General features: G+C 42.9%; 1 protein-coding gene across 1 annotated transcript in view; it reads right to left on the bottom strand.

The window, feature by feature from the left end:
- COL4A4 (collagen type IV alpha 4 chain) overlaps nt 1-20778 on the bottom strand; it is a 103226-nt gene that overhangs the window by 13574 nt on the left and 68874 nt on the right. The window contains exons 34-41 of the mRNA XM_080798555.1: nt 17227-17301; nt 12909-13016; nt 12195-12302; nt 6327-6398; nt 4776-4904; nt 4572-4685; nt 3004-3159; nt 775-882 (exon numbers count right to left, since the gene is read on the bottom strand). Of these exons, the coding sequence (XP_080654681.1) occupies nt 775-882; nt 3004-3159; nt 4572-4685; nt 4776-4904; nt 6327-6398; nt 12195-12302; nt 12909-13016; nt 17227-17301 (870 nt within the window). The remainder of the gene's footprint in view (nt 1-774; nt 883-3003; nt 3160-4571; nt 4686-4775; nt 4905-6326; nt 6399-12194; nt 12303-12908; nt 13017-17226; nt 17302-20778) is intronic.

The raw sequence follows: 20778 nt of genomic DNA, 5'->3' as shown, positions 1-20778 counted from the left end.
CCCTAATTTAAGATATAGAGAAATTCTGTTCATTGGCAGGCTTCTGAAAACTTCATACTATTTAGCCAAGTTTTATAGGTTCTGCGCAGAAAGGAAATAGGAGATGAGCACAAGTGTAAGCTGTTTGTCATGTTGTTCTGTGATCCGTCATGAAGCAGTGCAGTCTATTTATTCTTTGCACTACCAACATAATTTAGGAGATTGCAAAATATTCCGAGCTGACACCACATTACTGTAATATTGGTTTAGGATCCCCAAAGATATCAGTTCTGCCAATCTCAAATACACATGTCTGTTTGCCCTTCCAACTCTCCCTTGGCTTACTTTTGACCCTCTGCTGAAAACATGTTGTCGACTGAGCTTAAATTGAATAGCCTTTTTGTCTTTGCGGGAACTAATGTATTTTACAGAAAAAGTTAAATGACACATCTCGGAAAATCAGTGGGAAGTCAGGGAGAGAAATGAATACGGTCCTCGCATACAGTAATCAACTCAGCCTTTGCCTCTTGTGTGAGGGAACACAGATTTATTTAACTTAGAAATGTTTCTGTAAAATCAACTCCTAATTTGCAAACGTACTCATTCTAATGATAAATATTAGTTTACCAAACATAAGACTGTGTAGTGAGGCCTGAAATAAATACAGCTTAACTCATTAGAAATTGCAGGCAATTTCAGAATAATTGCTTGCTTCAAGTCGACCCTCACAGTAACTATTGAAACAAAAGGCTGGCTTAGGCTGCTGGGTGAGATCATCAGGCATTCGGAGCTTACCTGGAAGACCGGGGTGCCCTTGTCTGCCTGGAATGCCAGGTAAACCCTTCTCCCCAGGGGAGCCAGGAAGTCCTTGTGGCCCCTGCAGTCCCGGGAACCCCATTGGTCCTAAAAGGAACATAAAGACAGGGACACTGGAATGGAGGAATATCGAGACAATGACAGTCAGGTGGACTGAACTCAGAGAACCCAACACAAATCAGGGCAAAGTCAGCCTTGGAATCCGGGTGAGCCTCTCACTTTTTTCTGTAAAGCTGAGAAGAGCTGCCTCTGTCTGAAGGAAACGCAAGAGTCGGTCAAAAGGAATAAGGAAAGTGGTTTCATGATCAAGGCAAGACCAAAGTAGAATGAAAAGCTCTGTCGTCCTGAGCTTTCTCTGGAGATGGAGGGCTGGAAGAGAGGGGGAAATGGGACGGTGTTCAGCCACGTGGGACGATGTGCCTCCTGGCCCTGGGCTCCTGCCTCTCTTCCTCACAACCTCCTCCTTCAGCCCTGCCAGCCACTCAGTGCCTCGTGTGTGTGGTTCCTTCCCTTCTTCTGTGCCCAGCAAGCCTCACCTCCTCAGGGAAGCCCTCTCTGGGGCCCCAGCCCAACTCCATTTGCTCTTGATGTGCTGTCATAGAAGACTGTCCTTACTCGGAGCACCTGCCGCAGTTTATATTGATGGATCCTTTAGTGTGAATGTCTGTCTTCCCCTATGAAACTCTACACCAACTATGAGTGGGGACTGTGTAAGCCTGCTCACTGTTATATTCTTGTAGGTACTTAATAAATGTTTGTGGAAGAGATCAAATATTTCCCACTGTTTAAGTCTGAAAGGTAAACTGACAAAACTCCCTCCTCCTTTCCACAGTTAAACACTCTTTGGACCACATGCCCCCCTGAAATGGGAGTTAAGAAGCATGCTTAGTGGTTTCATCAATATTTCTAAGTCCTTGTATATCCTTTTTTTGGGGGGGGGTCACTATTACTTATGCTGCATACTGTTTTCCCGAACCTGAAGAATATTTCCAGGTAAAGTTTCATTCTCTAGAGCAGTAACTGGGAAGAAGAAGTATCTTATTTGGGAAAGGAACAAGGTTATATAGTTAGCCTCTTCCTTCCTTTTGGTGACTAGCATGCTTGCATGTTTGTCTGATTCTAGGGTTCGATAACTGGAAGCCCACATATCTGCAGATATAAGCCACATTCTCTAAAATTGATTTTATTGCTAATAAAGTTGAGGGAGGGTTGTTGTGTACTGTTGTGCAAGTTGTGTACTGCACCATTACAGGGATGCCTTTTGCACTGTAAGCATGGCAGCCTTATGGTAATTTTGGTCTTCATTTTGCCCTAATCTTTTGTTTTATTTCACATTCAGCTAGTTACTGGGCAGACTGTGACAGCTGTTTCTCTATCCATCTTCTTTATGTGTGATGGAAAGGAGTTAAAATGGAAAACCAATATTGGTTCCTTTTCAACAAAAAAGTTCTAATGAACTGAATAGTTCTCTGAAACCTGGTGACCAAAAACTAACGTCCCCAAATATTAGCAGTTAAGTAAAAATGAATTAAAAAATATTTTAGCTTTAAATAATGGGTGAATTCAATAACAGAGACTCTTTCACGAATATGAAACAGAAAGGTCAGCAGTCTAAACCCAAACTGTCCAATACAGAAGCCATTAACTGCACTGCATGTGGCTACTGAACGCCTGAAATGGCGCATCCAGACTGGGTTGTCTTGTGCGCATAAAACACGCACCAGGCTTCAGAGCTGGGGAGGAGGAGTGTCTTATCTGGGAGAGGAACTAGTTCATTAGGAACAGCCCTGATCATTGCACTGATAATTTATATCAATGATGATATGCTAAAGCAGTAATATTTGAATATATTTGTTAAAGGAAATATGAAAGCTCATTTCACTTATTTCTTTTTACTTTTTAAAATGGGGCTACCGTGCCTTTTCATTACAGGTGTAGCTTGTGTTATATTTCTGTTGTCCAGTTCTGGTCTAAAAGATTACCAAGCATGTTATTAGGGGCTGAAGATGAACTTGGGTTTCTTCTTCTTACTTGTCCAAATGTTACCCAAACTTGAGGACTTTCTGGAAAAGTCGGGGCACTACCGAAATGCCGTGACTATGTCCGTAGGAAATGAAGTTACCTCCCAGGGGTGCAGAACACCAGACCCTGAAGGTCAAGATAACAAAAGTCTTTATGCACTACTTAAGGAACAACTTGCATGCCTACCTTTCTGGCCATCTTTTCCATCACATCCTGGGAAGCCTTTGCGTCCTGGAGGGCCGGGTGGACCCGGAGGACCTGGAGGTCCTGGCAGACCACAGTCTCCTGGTTCCCCTTTCAGAAGGTCGACACTTCCAGGGCGGCCTGGGGGCCCGGGCGCTCCTGACCACAAGGAGGAGGCAAAAATCTTCTTTCAGTCAAAGACAAATATGACTGCAGGTTACCTGAGAGCTTCTTTTTTTTTTTTTTTTCAATTTTTTATTTATGTATTTGACAGACAGAGATCACAAGCAGGCAGAGAGGCAGGCAGAGAGAGAGAGAGAGAGAGAGGAGGAAGCAGGCTCCCCGCCAAGCAGAGAGCCCGATGTGGGGCTCGATCCCAGGACCCTGGGATCATGACCTGAGCCAAAGGCAGAGGCTTTAACTCACTGAGCCACCCAGGCGCCCCTACCTGAGAGCTTCTTAAGGAAAGTAACAAAATGCAAGCAAGAGACAGAGCGAATCAGAAGAACAAAAAAGTCAACAATATCCGAAGCAAAGCAGGGATTGTCTCATGGAGCCCCCAAGCCAGGAGAGGGTATAAATGGTCTGTTGTGAACAGTTAGACAAATGAGCATACAGAAAGCCTTCCTTCCGTTCCAAGCCAGCCCGTCTGGAAGCAAGGGTTTATGGCTTTTCTTTGCATTGTCATCCCACTGCTTTAATATGGTAGGTAGAAGGACGGATGAACAGACAGAAGGACAGATGGGCAGACAGACACATAGATGACAGGCTTTTGACAAAAATCTGGCTGATGGAAATTAAATGTTTAATCCTATTTGAAAACAGGTGTCTACACCCAGGAAGTGAGCCCAACTTCTACTTCTACTTAGCTTCTACACTGCCTAGCATATTTTTGAGAATTTAATTTTTCCCAGCATCAAATAGGATCCCATAATCTTTAGCTCACCCTGATTAAAACCCTAAAGATATAAAGGCAGTGGGTTGGGTCTGTCCAAAGGAGCTCTGTGAGCTATTAGGACATGATTGTGCACTTTGCAAAAGCCCACGGTGCCACAGCTCTGGTCCCCAGGCCCTGGACGGCTCTGGTCAGACCCCACTGTGTGAAATATTGCCTTGCTGGCCGTTGTCCCTGCCAAGTGCCGAGGGGAACAAGTACTGTGAGCAGCCCTTGAAGAGGCTCTGTTCCTGTGTGTGCCAGGCCCCCGGCACAGTCAGCTGGCTGGCTGGGGGCAGTGGTTCACATGGGAGGTGCCGGAGACCACCAGACAGGGTGAGAGCCCATCCTGCCTTGTGTTCTGCACCCTGTGCTCAGCATGATGCTGGTGCTGGCACCGGGAGAGGCCCGCTGAGAGTCAGCGTGCACCCAGAGAGCAGGTGCGGGAGCCCTCCGGCCCCAGGGCTGGCTCTGACAGCCCAACACTGCCCACACTCCCGCCTTTTCCATCTGCCAGATCCATGGGGCTGCTCATGGTGTCATGAATGGTCTGCCATTCTCAGATCCTACGTCCCTCCGGAGCTGGCAGCATGTAAGGAAGGGAGGGTCACCATCCTTTGCTGGGATGTTCTCATACCTCTTGGACCATCGGGGCCAGGAGGTCCCTGATCTCCGGGTGGACCTGGGTCAGGAATGTCCCCTTCAGGAGCTCTTCCTCTGGCACCTGCAGGACCAGGTAATCCAGGTCTCCCTGAGAAGGGACGTGTTCTGATGTCAGCTTCGTTACATTTGGAAGGTTTGGATTTAGTTACTAACAGGAGCAAAGCATGCTGCTTCTTACCTGGGGGGCCGGGGGGACCCCTTCCTCCAGAAGGGCCTGGGGGAGAAATTCCCGGACTCCCAGGGTCTCCCATCTCCCCTTTCAGCCCGGGTGTGCCCACTGGACCAGGCGGGCCCACTTCGTGCAAACCTTGACGAGGGAAAGAGCATTAATTCTGCGTTTTCTCTCTGTCTGTCCCTATTGCTGCTCCTGGAAAAGAACAGCTTCCGGACGGGGTGACAGGGACCGCCTGCTGCAGTGGTGGCCCCCATGCCGTAAGCTCTCCCTGGGTCAGTCATCACCTACGCTCTCACGCCCCATCACACGGCCCCCCGCAGGTCAGCCATAGGCTTATTTTACGATTATTTCCCCGGTTAAAACAAAACAAACACAAAAACAAAACAACAAAAAAACCAAGACCATATCAACGTTCCAACCTCTACCCCAGAAGGAGTGAAACCAAATGAGATCCAGCCATAAGGAATCACAACAACAACAACAACAACAATGATAATAATAATAATAATAATAAGCTGAATACGGTGGTTTGACATTTCAGGGGGAACCTGGCATGTAAGTAACAACCACAGAGGAGGTCCACACTGCAGTGGGACCACGTCACTGGTTTCTTGGGGGAGGTACATATGTTATCAGACTATTTGGAGGAACCTCTAAAATGAATCCTCTGTGACCTGAATTAATTCTTGGCCTTCCACACATATCAAGATTCTTTCTCTCTCCAGCAACTGTGTCAAACCCAGCAGCACGACAACCCAACCCCGGGCCAAACACCCTCCTACCTCCGTGTGAGATTCCAGCCGCCTTGTCTGTGGGCTATTTTTCTGAGACACTAAAACAACAAACGAGCCCTCTACTAAAATCCCAGAACAAGCTCAAATGCGGTTGCTGACGATGAACCTATCTGGGGTAGCAAAGGTAACAGTGACTTGCTCAAGTAACTTGTTTGAACAGCATCCGGTTGAGGGTTTGAAAAGTGGCCATACATGCCATCACTACACTTAATACCAAAAAGAAAAAAAACAAAAACAAAAAAAACCCTCCCAACTCTCTGTCATTTGTAACATTTAAAAATTGAGTTCCGGGGCACGTGGGTGGCTCAGTGGGTTAAAGCCTCTGCCTTCAGCTCGGGTCATGATCCCAGGGTCCTGGGATCGAGCCCCACATCGGGCTCTCTGCTCAGCGGGGAGCCTGCTTCCCCCTCTCTCTCTGTCTGCCTCTCTGCCTACTTGTGATCTCTGTCTGTCAAATAAATAAATTAAAAAAAAAATTGAGTTCCACCTAAGCAATTATTCAGAATATTTTTAACAGAGGATAGCTCCAAGCATCATCAACAGAAGACACTAATAACCAACTATTCTTTCTTAAACTAGGTTTTCTCAGGGGTCCTTTTTAGAGAAGTCATCTTCAGTATTAAGAACAGTCCAGTACCGTGTCTCCCAGCTAAGCCAGTTTCTTAGTTCGGCACCCCAAATCATGTGTCGTGAAGGAATACTGGCAGTTTCTCACAGTCTGTTGACTGCAGTTCAGTCTTGGCAAAGGATTTTCTCTTACCTGAAGCGCCTTTGGCTCCTTTCTGACCCTTTAAACCATGCAAGCCGTTCAGACCGGGCGCCCCGGAGGGACCTGAAACACATCACAGGCCTATGACCCACCAGGGATGACCCAGTGTTGAAGTTCACCGGCCACTGGGCCCGGGCACCACCCAGGGGATGATTCGCTGATGGCCACCGACAGATTCTCCAGGCGGGGGCCCTGAGGTCACACTCTCTAGATGTCATTATCAAGGCTAAAACCATGCCAGTGGTTATTATTTAACATTTTCATTTGATGGACATTTTCTGCAAGACAGGTTAGCACATTTCTTTGGTTTTAACATACTGCTCTTGGTTTATGACCATATTGTGGACATCTCTCTATCTATTACAGTCTAGAATTATTGAATCTTCCTGTAGGAAGGAACGCTATGACAATGAACTTATCCTAGGTGAGAGAAAAGAAATTGGATCGGAGCAAACCCAGGTCTCCTTCCACCGAGGCTCAGGACCTGTCCACTCCACCGTGGTCTGTAGATACTAATTTCTTTGGGATCTAGTCAGGTAAAGGTAGTAAGACAACAGGGACAGGTGAGGCCTGTGGCAAACTGGGGAATACATGACCTACCTAACTTTTCTTCAAGTTCTGTACTACTCAGAAAGAAGAAGCTTGCAGGGCAGGTTTGGTTGGCACTATTTCTTTGCCACGACTTCTTTCAAAATGAACCACTCTGATGCCTCTTTACTGAAACTCAATTTATGTCATAACGATCACTGAAAACTCCAGTGTCCATAATGAGGTATGATTTCTTTCTGCCAGGCATCAGTGTGGTCCTCCAAGGAGACAGATATCTACCAGCCTGACTTCCCGAAGTGAGTTGTCACTGAACACTGAACACCCATCAATCTATAGACTCATAAAAAGATAAATGCATGAAGTATCTAAAATACATTTATATTATAACATATAGATACTTATATAAGTGTAGAGATTTATAGGGAGGCGGTAGAGGAGACAAACAAGGGACAGGCAGAGGGAAAGAGAGAGGGAGGAAGGGAAGAAAGGCAGATGACTGATAAAATTCCGGGAGCAGGGCCCTCTTGCTGGGTGATTCAGACATGTCTTGTCTCATGGATTTGGGGGAAACCATCTTCTGCTCAGCCCCTGGCCAAACCTGGTGACCTTCCAAATTCATCAGCGGATCTTCATTGAAGGCTGAGAGCCGTCCAGCCTGTCACTCAATTTAGGGCCGCATCCCTGTCATTTGCAATTGTAGTGTTCTAGCACACATCAAATGGCCCTCAGCTACCCCATGAAACCTACACAGAGCTCCCCTGATGCCCTTCTGCTGGTGCCTGTCCCATACCACGCAACAAGCGAGTCTGGATGACTGGATTACTTTGGGTAAACTAATTGAGTGCAAGATCGGATCTTATGAGTCATCCCATGCCCCCATTTAACATGTGACACACAGTTGGTGTTCAGTAGGTGTTGGTTGAATGGGTGAGTGGATGCATGAATGAGTGAATGAGGAAATGTGCCACAGGGAGTGTCGGGACATGAACGGGTGGAGAGGAAGCTGTCGGAAGGAGGGGGTACAATGTCGATTTGCATGTTACACATTCTTTAATAAATTTATGGGAGAAATAAGGTTTGGTGAAGTTAGAGGCATCCATTTGTGTATAAATAATTTAAGTGCTAATTATTATCTACTCATTAATGCAAGTCCTCTGTGGGCTTCTTATTAAAAGAAGGAACACTTAGCTAGTTTCACTCTATTTATTATCAGTACTTGAAATGGATGGTTATTCTATTTTTAAACTTAAACTTTAGATTGGTGCAAAGGAGCCGCATTCTCTCATCCCCGCCCCCCCAAAATGGGAATGCACCCTTATTTTTCCTAAAGCTCTTATTTCCTAACCACTTTTCACAGTTCTGGCTGAGTTTATTTTTCAATCCTCTTTCCCCTTAATGAGCCAACATTTCAAGTTTGCACCAAAAGAACACACAGACCTTCTTCATCTGCCAAATCTGGATATTTATGGCAATCTATCTGAAATGATAATAAATTTTTTGAGAACACTTTGCTATTTCAATGTGTTTTGATCTCCAGCTGAAGCCACCAAGATTGATGGCTTGGGGACTTAGCTGGGGTGGAATGTCTCAGCTTCTGCCAACTCTCCATTGTCCCATCAATGCATCCAGATCCCGGGCTGTCACAGGCCCAGCCCCTCACCATTGTTGAACTGGCCGACCCTTATCTGACCCAATGTTATCTTTCTAAATTGAATGCAGCTACATCTGGGTAGGATTTTAAGGGCAATTTTTCCTTTCTACTGAAAGCTTTTTATCAATCCCATCTCTAAATCAGAAAGTTGTTCATGCATAAAATATATACAGAGCAGATGAGAGGCAATTAAGCTAACAAAGCACATTCCTTGGTAATGAGGATTTTTTATTCACCTCTCTGGCCGTCCTCCTGCTTAACACCCTTCACGTAAGGCTGCACCTCCCTATGCTCACGGGCCGGGGTGCTCTCCCCTCCACCCAGCCCGGTCAGAGAATCGAATCTCCTGATCCAGCCCTAATGGGAATCGCAGCCGTCCTGGTTAGCCAGCGCACTCAGAGACTAGGTTCTCACTGAGGTTTTCTTTTGTTCTAAAGCCTGAAAATGCCACTCTATCCCCAGTGGCCTTTGTACAGGTTTTTACATGTAATGGGATGACCACCTCATCCCTGTGCGAGAGGGACTTGCCCAGTTCTGGCGTTCTGAGGTACCCCTCCGTCCCAGGCATACTCGGACAGCTGGTCACCGGAACATGAAAGGTGATGGGAAAGGGACCCATGTAACTACAGGTAATGGTTGAACACAGTTGAAAATGTATCAAAACAGAATCTGAAATAAGATATATATGTTTCTTAGTTCAGAAACTACACGACTGCATAAAGGATAGGCACAAGAGCATAAAGACATGGTCTCCTAACCCCGGAGCTCCCATCCCCAAATAGACTCGGTGACGGCTGGCTGACAAGACAATGGAGAGCACGAGAGAAGCAGTCCCTGACATGACAGAACAAATGGGCAATTACCTCAGGAGTGGTAAGTGCTGTGGGGGCAGGGCCAGAAGGGACACCCCACCCCCCCATAGAGAAAGGGGGAGAACATTCCCATGATTTCCACAGCTCTAACATGATAGCATTTCTTTCCAGATAAAAGACATTTCGAGGTGCCTTTTTTCTGAGGAAACATTTTGCCACCAGCCAAACAACCCAATCCACATCTTTACGGTTGTCGCCATGGAGCAGGCAGTTGTCTTTAGATTTTCATTATTCCAATCTCATGAACGCCCAACGAAGAACTGAGTGTCTTCCCTTTAGAGGGCATATGTGCTTGAACATTTAAATCTACAAATCAAGCCATTTTTAGCACATGTTTAAGTTAGGGTTTAAATCTGACTGAACACAAGCAGGACTCAGAATCCATATGGCCCGTTCCAGCAGAGCAAACAACTTTGGAGTTCAACAGCTGGTTTGTTCAAACAAGATAATCAGTCCCCTTGACTTATTTAGAACATACTTCAAATATTTAGTTTCTCAGATCAAAGTGTTTCTGCTGGAGTGCGGTTCATTTTTATAACAGCATGATAAACTGCAACAATGGATTTATATTGTGGACGTTTTCATTTTTAGGAATGTATTCACGGTTCGGTTTGGTTTGGTTTTTAAAGACAGGTCATTTGTTGGGCTGTTTGCAGAGAAACAGTGTCGCTGCATGGCCAGGAGGCACCACTGCAGTGTCTGTCAGTGTGCTGGGGTGATTATTTGGGCTGACAGAGTCATTTCCCCACCTTCTCTTGACAAACCCTTTATTTTATAGCACAGAACTCTAATGTGGTTGGAGATCATTTTTCGAGCGATTCTGTTACTCAGTCAACATCATTGGCTATTGGTTTTTTAATAACACACCATAGTGAAATGATATGATAAATGCGAACTAATTCAAGAGCAGGACAAATCAACAATAGTAACCTGAGCCTAGTCATTTTAGTCAAACTGAGTGTCTATTGTCATGGCACTAGGATGTTTGAAGATCCTCGCTATTTTTATTAAACTAGGGGGGTAAGATGAAGGGGAAATGCAGTAGGAGTGGTTCATAATGGAAATGTTTCCTTTTGGGTTTTTACCAATTTCATCTTCCAGACGTTCAAAAAAGTGTTGGAGAACACCCCAACAGGGCTTCAGGGATTTCCAGGGACAGCAAACAGCCACGATTACTAGATAAGCTTTTAACATAAAAAAATTACACCCGGTGATGGGTATTAAGGAGGCCGTGTATTGCAATGAGCACTGGGTGTTCCATGCAAACAATGAATCGTGGAATACTACATCAAAAATTAATGAAGTACAGTAGGGTGACTAACACAACATAATAAAAAACAATTATGCCATTGCTTGAGATCCTAAATTTATCACAAATCGCTGGACTTCACATTAAATGTCAATGAAGAGGGAGAGGAACAGTACAAAGATGTCTTGTTTAGTTATGGGAACCAGAAGCCAAATAATATTTGGCCACATGGAAATACATAAGGTACCAGTGCTCCAGAATAAAGGGCCTCCCTCCCTGCAGAATTGCACCAGGTCCTACATACCACACTACTGCGTACTGGGAAACAAACATTATTTGAAAGTTCTTTGGTGAGGGAAGAGATGAAAGAGTGGAAAATTTTAATTTGGATTTTCAAAACAATGAAACAAGCCCAAAGGAGGGGTTTCCAACTCTTCCGAGTGGAAGTGATTTCTATTTAACCAAAATTTAGTACATGGATGAGTCAACTAGCAGAAGGTAAGGGGAGGAAGGTGGGAAGAGAGCATCTTAGTTATAGAAATCTACCAAGTAAGGCTTGACTCTTCATCTGTGGTTCAAGCGAAGACCTTCAACTTCATAGCGACTAGCTCAGCTGTCCATTCTTCTCCTTGTCCAGCCCTCTATTTTTAATTTATTCACAAATTTTAAAATACTTACCATAACCATCCAGTAGACTTACTGGGTATCCACTGGGTGCCAAGGATATAAAAACCATATTTTACTTGGTGAGAAAGATCTTAAACATACAAATGTATAGAACATACATGCTACACTACAGGTGTACACAAATTACCCAGGAAAAACATTTTTTTTCTAAAATGGAAGAAATGGACTGAAGAGAAGTAAGTATCACAGAGGAATGGAGAGGCATGGATCTTTGTTAATAACCAAAAAAACAGGATGTACAATAGGGTATATGGTATTATTGTAATGAAACTTATAATGAGTTTTCTATTACTCATAAAGACCAAAAATTCAACCAGGAAAAATGTTTCTTTATCTAACAAAGATAAAGAATATTGGTAACTCTTTCTCCATAGCATTTATATTCTCTTTCTTGCACATATCACAATTGGTAAATGTAGTTACATTTATGTTTTTAAATGTAATGGTAAAGGTAGTTACAAGTATGTTTCTAATACAACTCCCGGACTGCATTGTGAGATCCACAAAGGCAGTAACAATGTCAGTTCTCTTCAGAATTGTATACCCAGTGTCTAACACACAATCTAGAACATAACAGAAGCTTAACTATCTTAAGGAGAGAATAAGTGAAGATGCCTTAGCATTACAGAAAATGCTAGGAGAAATGTTCTCAAAGATGGCAGCACCGTCATTTTGGTCAAAGGCGGGCAGAGAGCCGAGATACCCTGCCTGAAGCTCTGAGTGAGAAGAAGAAGGAGCTAATGAAGGACATCTGTGGGAAAGAGGAAGCACCATGACCAAGAGCGGTGTCACTTGGCACAGGAAAGGTGCTGTCAATTTGTCCTCATGGGTCAGGCTTCCTTTCCACTCACCTTTTATTCCTGGGAGCCCAGGTGCCCCTGGATCTCCCACCATGCCTCTTGGTCCAGGATCCCCTGTTTCTCCTGGAGGTCCCGGCAGCCCAGGCGCCCCTTGATTACCTGAGGACGAGAGGGAGGTTCTGCAGACACCCAGATGAGATATGAGTTACCTTCACAGGGAAGGTCATCTGTGCTCTTAACAGGTGGGTCCCTGGAACATTGTCTTATCACTTTTTTCCCCCTAGACCTCTAACTCTAGAGAGAAAACTACACTTAACTTCAGAGGGAGCAAATCACTTTGGAGTGACCACTGCTGCCTTTTATAATTTTAAACTTTCACTATATTCCTCATCGGCAAGAGGAGGAGCCATTAAGAGGTTGTGCTGTCCGTGTGATATGTGCCTTAAGTCTAAAGGAGAGAAGCAAACCAGCATCTGGATGGCAGGGGGATTAAGGAGGGACGGAAAGGAGCTTCTATCTGTCAGCCCCTCACTTTGTGACTGGCACCTTGCTAGGTTCTTGACAGGTGTCGTCTTGGTTTACTCCCAGACCAGCCCCGTGGGACTTGACTAACTCCACCCCATGGGTGAGGAACAAGTAAGTGTGAGTGACTTCTCCAGAGTCACAGGTCTGGGAAGTGGCAGAGTTTAAGGGAAGGTTGGCTCTTTCTGATACACTGGAAGATAGATGAGTACTCTGGAAGTTTCCAGGCTCCTTTCAAAATACCTGGACACCCGGGTGGTCCAAAGGCACCAGGTAATCCTGGCCTTCCGGGTGGTCCTGTGGGGCCTTGAACACCGGGCAAGCCCTGATCCCCAGGTACTCCGGGATGTCCTAAAGAAAGAAGAATCAAGCATCTGAGTAATTGTGGATTGGTCTTTGAGGCCATGCATCTATAAAACCTCTAATTTCAGGACTTGACATTCTGTTCTAGTAGTACTTGTTTACATTTACAATTTTTCTGTTGAAAAGATAACACTAAGGAAAAATTGAAAACAAAACATCTTTAATCCTACCACCTTCATACAATTTCTCACGTGTATAACAATGTGCAAATAAGTCCCCCAGTTTTACATTCTGATTTTTTAAATTAGCATTGTATTATAAGTAATTTTCCAAATTTGCTATTATTCTCTCCTCCTCCTCCTCCTTCTTCTCATTGTTACTATTATTATTAAAGTAGCCTCCATGTCCAGTGTGGAGCCCAACACAGGGCTTGAACTCACAACCCTGAAATCAAGACCTGAGCTGAGATCAAGAGTCAGATGCTTAACTGACTGAGCCACCCAGGTGCCCCTCTAATTGTTGTTTCAAAAAGACTAGCTGATAGCTTACTGAGTTAATCCTAATAAATTAATTAACCTAATTTTCTCTTACTATTAGCCATTCAAGTTATTTCTCTTTGCTGTTACGCATAATGACCTTTATACATTTTTAATCCATTTTTCTCAAATTATTTCCTTGGGAAAAATTCCTGGGAGTAGAATTTCTAGGTAACATAGTACATTTTGGTTCAGTTTTCTGCATTTCAAACTGCTGAAGTATTTTAAAGTAAATCACAGGCATCATGGAATTCCACCGCTAAATACTTCAAGAGGTATGCCTGAAAAAACCATTTTCCTTCATGGCCCAAATAACATCATCACAGCCAAGAAAATTAATACCAATCATTAATATCCTCTAGTACTCATTCCATATTTGGGTTCCCCCACTTGTGCCCTTAATGTCCTTCACACTGCTTTGTCCATACCGGCTCTCATTCCAGAAACACACCATCTGGTGGTTACATGCCTTAAGTTAAAGAAAAAAAAAAAAATCCACTACAGTCTCTTTCTCAGGACGAAGACCTGCTGAAGAGAACACTTCAGCTGCTGTTTAGTCTTTGAGAATAAACCATTCTGTTCTTGACAGAGGCGGTCAGGTGGGCCAGGTAAATGTTGCCCTAATTCCCATCACTGCTGTGTACATGGTTACAACAACTCTAAGTGCATGCCCTGTGCTCACTCGGGACTTGTGAGTTTGTTGGTTTGTTTTCCTGCTAATTCTGTAAGAAGAAAATACTACCTCAGGCTCCCTTTAGTTACGTTTCTTTGATTACTAAAGAAGATGACTATTTCCCCAGGTTTATTTACAATGTATTGCTTTAATACAATTCAGACTTACAGGATAACCCAGTAGTCTGTACTGAAATTAGCCAGCTGAATCTGCAAATAGAATACATGGTTCTGGATTTACAGACCCAAGGTGGGGGGTTGGCAACGGGCACAGACATTATTTATTAGAACACACACGAAACAAGCCTCTGTTAGTCTATGCCTGCTCCCTGATGGAATTTAAGATCTATGAGCCTCACTGTGTGTTATGTTATTTATCCTGTAAACATTACTGCAGTAAAGGTAAGGCAGTGTTACTCTAATCTCCAAATGGAAACACTGAGGCTTGCCTCCCCTGTCATACTTGTATTAAGAACTGAACTTCTGAGTTAATCTGTGCTGTATTTTCTCGTGGAATTAAAAGGGGTTCAGAGCCGGGGTGGGGGGTGGTGGACAGGTAGAATTAAACCCAGGACAATCATTTAAAATCCCCTGAGATAGGCAGCAGTTCTATGCTTTCTCTTGGGCTCGTTCAAATTCAATCAATGCAGCTTTTCCCAGTCAATGGAATTTGCATATTTAGGTAGACTCTGTGCTGGTGAATAACATATGACATAATTTAGAAATTTTAAGCTAAAGCTATAGCATATGAGAAAAAGAACATTTTAAATGGTGATAACTGCAGGACAGCAGGGAAATTATGCTAACACAAATTTCCTTGAAAAAGTTAGCCCAAGTGTAAAATAACTCAGATTTATAATTTTTCACTTAAAATACTAGGTAATATTAAAGGCTTCCATTTTGGACTAGTTTCAGCTTATAAAATCTTACTATCTTACTGGTTTACATAAAAATACCAGTAAAAGTGGAACTTTCAGTTTACCACCAGCTTTCAAGGAATCTTATTTGATCCTCAGAACAATCCTATAATTATGCATGGGGTCAGTTTCCAAGTGAGGAAACTGAGCTCAAAGGTGACAAGCAACTTGCCCAGGACCACATGGGCAGTAATAAGGAAGACTGACTTTGAACCTGGTTTCCCTTCTTAAGGTTTCTTTCCTACTCTGGTACTTAATATGAACCTCCATAATGTTAACCTCAAAACTATTCCCTCCTCCAAATGTACACTTAAGCTGTACATTTTGATTAAAATACTATATTATTTAAGTCTATTTGACCATGTCAGGGGTAAAGACCAATATGGAAGAAGAATGGGAAAGTTTTTGCCATTGTAGCAAGCTTGTTTTTCTGTTGGACTTCTATTTTAGCAATCTTATGGTATAAAAACAAAAAAATATTTTTTAAAAGATTTTATTTACTTACTTGACAGAGAGAGATACAATGAGAGAGAGAACACAAGTAGGGGGAGTGAGAGAGGGAGAAGCAGGCTCCCCACCGAGCAGGGAGTCCAATGTGGGGCTCCATCCCAGGACCCTGGGATCATGACATGAGCTGAAGGCAGATGCTTAACAACTGAGCCACCCAGGCACTCCTTAACTTTCTGATGATACTTCTGCTCTGATACTTTTTCTGTTGTATGTAATGAAACATGACTTCTGCCAAAGAGAATTTTAAGATAATGCACGAAACAAGGGGCATGTGGGTGGCTCAGTCGTTGGGTGGCTGACTTTTGATTTCAGCTCAGGTCATGATCTCAGGGTCCTGGGATCCAGCCCCGAGTCGGTCTCTGTGCCCAGTGGGCATTCTATTTGAGATTCTCTCTCTCTCCCTCTGCCCGTCCTCCCACTCACCCTCTCTATCTCTCTCAAATTATAAATAAAATTCACAAACCTATTAATGTGAGATATTTTATCTTACAAGGGACAGATCTAAACCTATCCATTACCAACTGAATACAATTGTGCATACTTCTTAAACCTATCATTTGTGGATGGCATTTTTCTTTTCATGCAATGAATATCTCTGCGCATGTATCTTTATCCATTCGTCTGGTAACTGACTTAAGATAAATTCTTACAAGTAAAATTACTAAGTTAAAAGGCATGTATATTTCATCAATGGTGGGTCATGCACTGTGGCCAGCCACTGTTTTGAGGGGAAGGCAAGAGATCACAGGTACATCGCTATCCATTCTGAGGGATTACGTGTCAGCTATCACTGATACACAAAGTACCATTTTGAACAGTTTATATTCATTATAGGTGATGAAGTTCACTTTTTTTTTCTTTTGGTTTGGGTTTTAGTAAATTAGATATTTAATAACTGAGATACTGAGTGATAGCTAACAATGCCACTCCTCACTGGCATTCACATGTCATTTTCTGAGTAGGAAAGAAAGGGCTGGAGTAACAACCTGAAGCGTTGGTCAGTGTGAGTGGTTACTGCTAATTTATCATTTATAATTCTAGTGATTGTGAAACAGCCCAGCTCTATTTGCTTGCAATAATCATTTTTGACCATGTCAAAATCTGGGCATGTCAAGGAGAGTGGATTGTTATGTCAACATCATAGGTCATGGGAGTCATGGTGGACAAAGACTGAGAATCCCTGGTTTATAATCCTGATGTCCTTCTAAGCCAAGGATGTGGTGGCGGTGTTTATAATCCTTCTGACATGTATCTTAGTGTGTAAAGGGGGAAGAAAATATTGATATAATTATTGCCCACTTAAAGTATAAAGTAATTGCTCTATTTCTCAAACTAAATTTATTGTTTTTTTTAAAGATTTTTTAAAAGATATTTTTATTTATTTATTTGACAGGCAGAGATCACAAGTAGGCAGAGAGGCAGGCAGAGAGAGAGGGGGAAGCAGGCTCTCCGCTGAGCAGAGAGCGTCATACCCAGCGTGGAGCCCAACATGGGGCTGGAATTCATGACTCTGAGATCGAGATCTGAGCCAAGACCAAGACCCAGACCCTCAACTGATTGAGCCACCAAGTTGCCCCTATTCTCTTTGGTTTCAATAAGAAAAACATGTAGCTATAGCTCTACCTGGACATCCAGGGCCACCTGGTTCACCCTTTGGACCAGGGAAGCCGAACTGACTTGCAGGGTCACCTTTGTCTCCTGTAAATGATAAAATGCACATAACATTATTTAAGAGAATTTAATTTTAGTTCATACACATGACTTAAAAACTGTCATATTTGTCTTTAGAGTGTGTCTTCAAATATTCCAGAAGAGTTTTTGAAAAAATGCTTTTTTCTATATAAAAACAATGGAAACATAGATGCAAGATGTGATTTAAGCACACACGTACACACACACACACACATGCACACACACATTTTTATAGTTCATAACAATCATAAGAAACTATAGATCTTAATAAGTTTGAATTCTTTTTTTAAAATAATTTTTAAAATTCTTTTATAAACATATAATATATTATTAGCCCCAGGGGTACATACAGGTCTGTGAATCGCCAGGTTTACACACTTCCCAGCATTCGCCATAGCACATACCCTCCCCAATGCCCATAACCCCACCACCCTTTCCCTCCCCCCCACTACCCTGCAACCCTCAGTTTGTTTTGTGAGATTAAGAGTCTCTTATGGTTTGTCTCCCTCCCAATCCCATTTTGTTTCATTTATTCTTTTCTTACCCCCAAGGCCCCCAGGTTGCATCTCCACCTCCTCATATCAGGGAGATCATATGATAGTTGTCTTTCTCCAATCGACAATAAGTTTGAATTCTTAAATACCCAAAAATAGTTTCAAATTTAGGTATCTATGTAAGAAATTACTTGGCACTGACCGACGATATTCTTAGATGGTATTTTAGAAACAAAATGGAGAAATTGCCCCGTTTTAGCTACTATAATCGCATTTCAATCTCTGTGAAGGGAAGCTCAACTCGGTGTCCTTGTAAAAACAAAATTACAAAGGCATACTTTGTTGATGACTTCACAAGAGACCACACATTCCAAGGCTACTGTAGGCAACGGCTCCCACAGTACCACAGAGCTGTCCCACACGGCTGCTGCATTCTTCTGGACACAGGACTTAATGGCTGGGAGCCAGTTACAAATGGAGATCTTAAAATGGTGTGGTAGGGATGGGCAAGACAACAAGTGGGGTTATAAGAGAGAACAAGAGTCAATTAAGTGTGATTTATAATATCTTCCTCCCCATACCCTTTTCAAAGGGGTCCCACCCACATTTGTGGAAGTTTCTCTTCCAGTTGACGCTACTCCTAATTGTGACTGATCCTTTGAGGGGTAGAAATCTTGTCCTTCTCAGGTCAGCAAGTCTTTCCTTGAGAAGTTGGAATAAAAAAGCAAGAATTTGAGGTTGTTGGTTATTGAGGCAGCAATCAAAAAGACCCCCATGATGTTGTTACCATGATGCTTTGAGGCAGAACGTGCTTGCAATCCAAACATATCCAGAAAGATCCAGAAAGGATACTGAATAGAGAGTGATGAAGCCAGCTGGCAGGCAAGTAAAAGCCAGGCCATAAAGAAAAACGGAATAGTCTCAAGAGAGAAACCATGGGTTGTTGGGGGTGGGTTTCATTAGCCTTATGGTGAGCTTCAGAAGGCAGCTTTTACCCCAGGGACCAGGAGTGCATTTCAGTTCCTTGCAAACATGGCCAAATACAAGTACGAAGAGCCTAAGAAGAGGTAGGTTTATCCTCTGAGAGAGGCAAAGGGACTATAATAAATGCATAGGGAAGTAGAAGAGGACTGAGTTTTACTTTTTTATTTTTTTATTTTTTAAGATTTTATTTATTTATCTGACAGAGAGAGACAATGACAGAGGGAAGACAAGCAAGGGGAGTGGGAGAGGTAGAAGCAGGCTTTCCGCTGAGCAGGGAGCCCAATGCAGGGCTCGATCCCAGAACCCTCGAATCATGACCCGGGCCGAAGGCAGAGGCTTTAACCCACTGAGCCACCCAGGCGCCCCGAGGACTGAGTTTTAAACCATGATGCTATACAGTGTCTACTCAAATATGAGAACTGCACTACTTGTAACTATTTCCGAGGAAGAAATCTAGATTATTACTTCTGAATAAATAAGTGTGCACAACTCATTTTTTCTTATAGCAACTATCATATTACTTATGGAGTGTCTCTCAAAATGCAAAACATGTTTCATGGGTGGTAAGGGAGGAGATTTTTAGGTGGTTCATTAATTACTCTTTAACATTTCATGATATTTCTTTAAAGATTTTATTTTTAAGTAATCTCTATACCCAATGTGGGGCTTAAACTTATAACCGTGAGATCAAGAGTCACACGCTCTTCTGACTGAACCAACCAGGTTCTCTTACTCTTTTATATTTTAAAGTTATTCATTTTCATCTGTATTAAAGTAAAATATAACTACTCATCAAACCTTTGAATTCACAGTGAGGTTAAAGCTAAGGTTAAAACAGTGAATCATATTTAAGTAGATTTAAAGAAAAATACTAACCCAATGGTATACAGCAGTAACAATATTGAAGATTTTATGTAAACATCATAATTTAAGATGTCCTGATTTTTGTTTGCTTGTTTGTCTGAATAAAGAGTTAATGAAACCTCTCTTTCTTTAAGAATATTTTTACCCACAGGTAACTTTGTGTTTCTGTTTCCCTACAAATCTGATTAAGGTAGAATATCAGCTGTGTTATGAGGCAACATTGTTTTTGGCACAAGGTAAACCAAGACCTATGAAGCCAAATCTAACCTATAGCTTTTTGCAAATAAATTTTTAATGAAACACAGCCACACCTCTTGTTTTCATATTGTCTGGCTGCTTTCATGCACAACTTCCTGACCCTTGGCTTATGGTAAAAAATAACCCAACTGTACATTACATGTGGCCCAGAAATTCTTAAGTGACATATTAACACCTGATGGGATGGCTCTGGCCTTCTCCGTGTCCTGTAACTCTTGTCACGGGACCCTAAAAGCCAAATCCATAAAATCCTTAGAAGAGATATTGGCTCCTAGGGCAGAAGGCTTCCAAGACAAGGTAGACACTGCCCACAATGTGGATCTGATAGGAGCTGCAGTCACTACAAAGACTGCTGAAGGACCCCCCACTAAGGAGAAAGGCCTGTGTGCTCTGCAAGCATGCTGTTTTCTAGCTTGTATCCTTGACTCTGAACGACAAATGTGGATGACTTGGGTCTTGAGTGTTTGAGTACTTAGCAGAGTCTAAAATGAACCCCTTCATTAGTATCCAAAATATATCAAGAACTTATAAAACTCAATGCCCCTCAAAATGAGTAATCCAATTTAAAAATGGCCAGAAGACATGAACAGACATTTTTTCAAAGAAGACACCCAGACGGCCAACAGACACATGAAAAGATGCTCAACATTACTTATTGTCAGGGAAATGCAAATCAAAACTACAGTGGGATATCACCTCACACCTGTCAGAATGACTAAAATCAGCAACACAAGAAACAACAGGTGTCGGCAAGGACGTGGAGAAAGCGGAACCCTCTTGCCCTGTTGGTGGGAATGCAAAGTGGTGAAGTCACTCTGGAGAACAGAATGGAGGTTCCTCATAAAGTTAAAACTAGAACTACTCTGTGATCCAGCAATCACAC

The sequence above is a fragment of the Martes martes genome, assembly GCF_963455335.1.
Source record: "Martes martes genome assembly, chromosome: 3".
NCBI classification, from domain to species: Eukaryota; Metazoa; Chordata; class Mammalia; order Carnivora; family Mustelidae; genus Martes; species Martes martes.
Note: the sequence above shows the minus strand (reverse complement) of the source record. Positions and strands in the feature narration are given on the sequence as shown.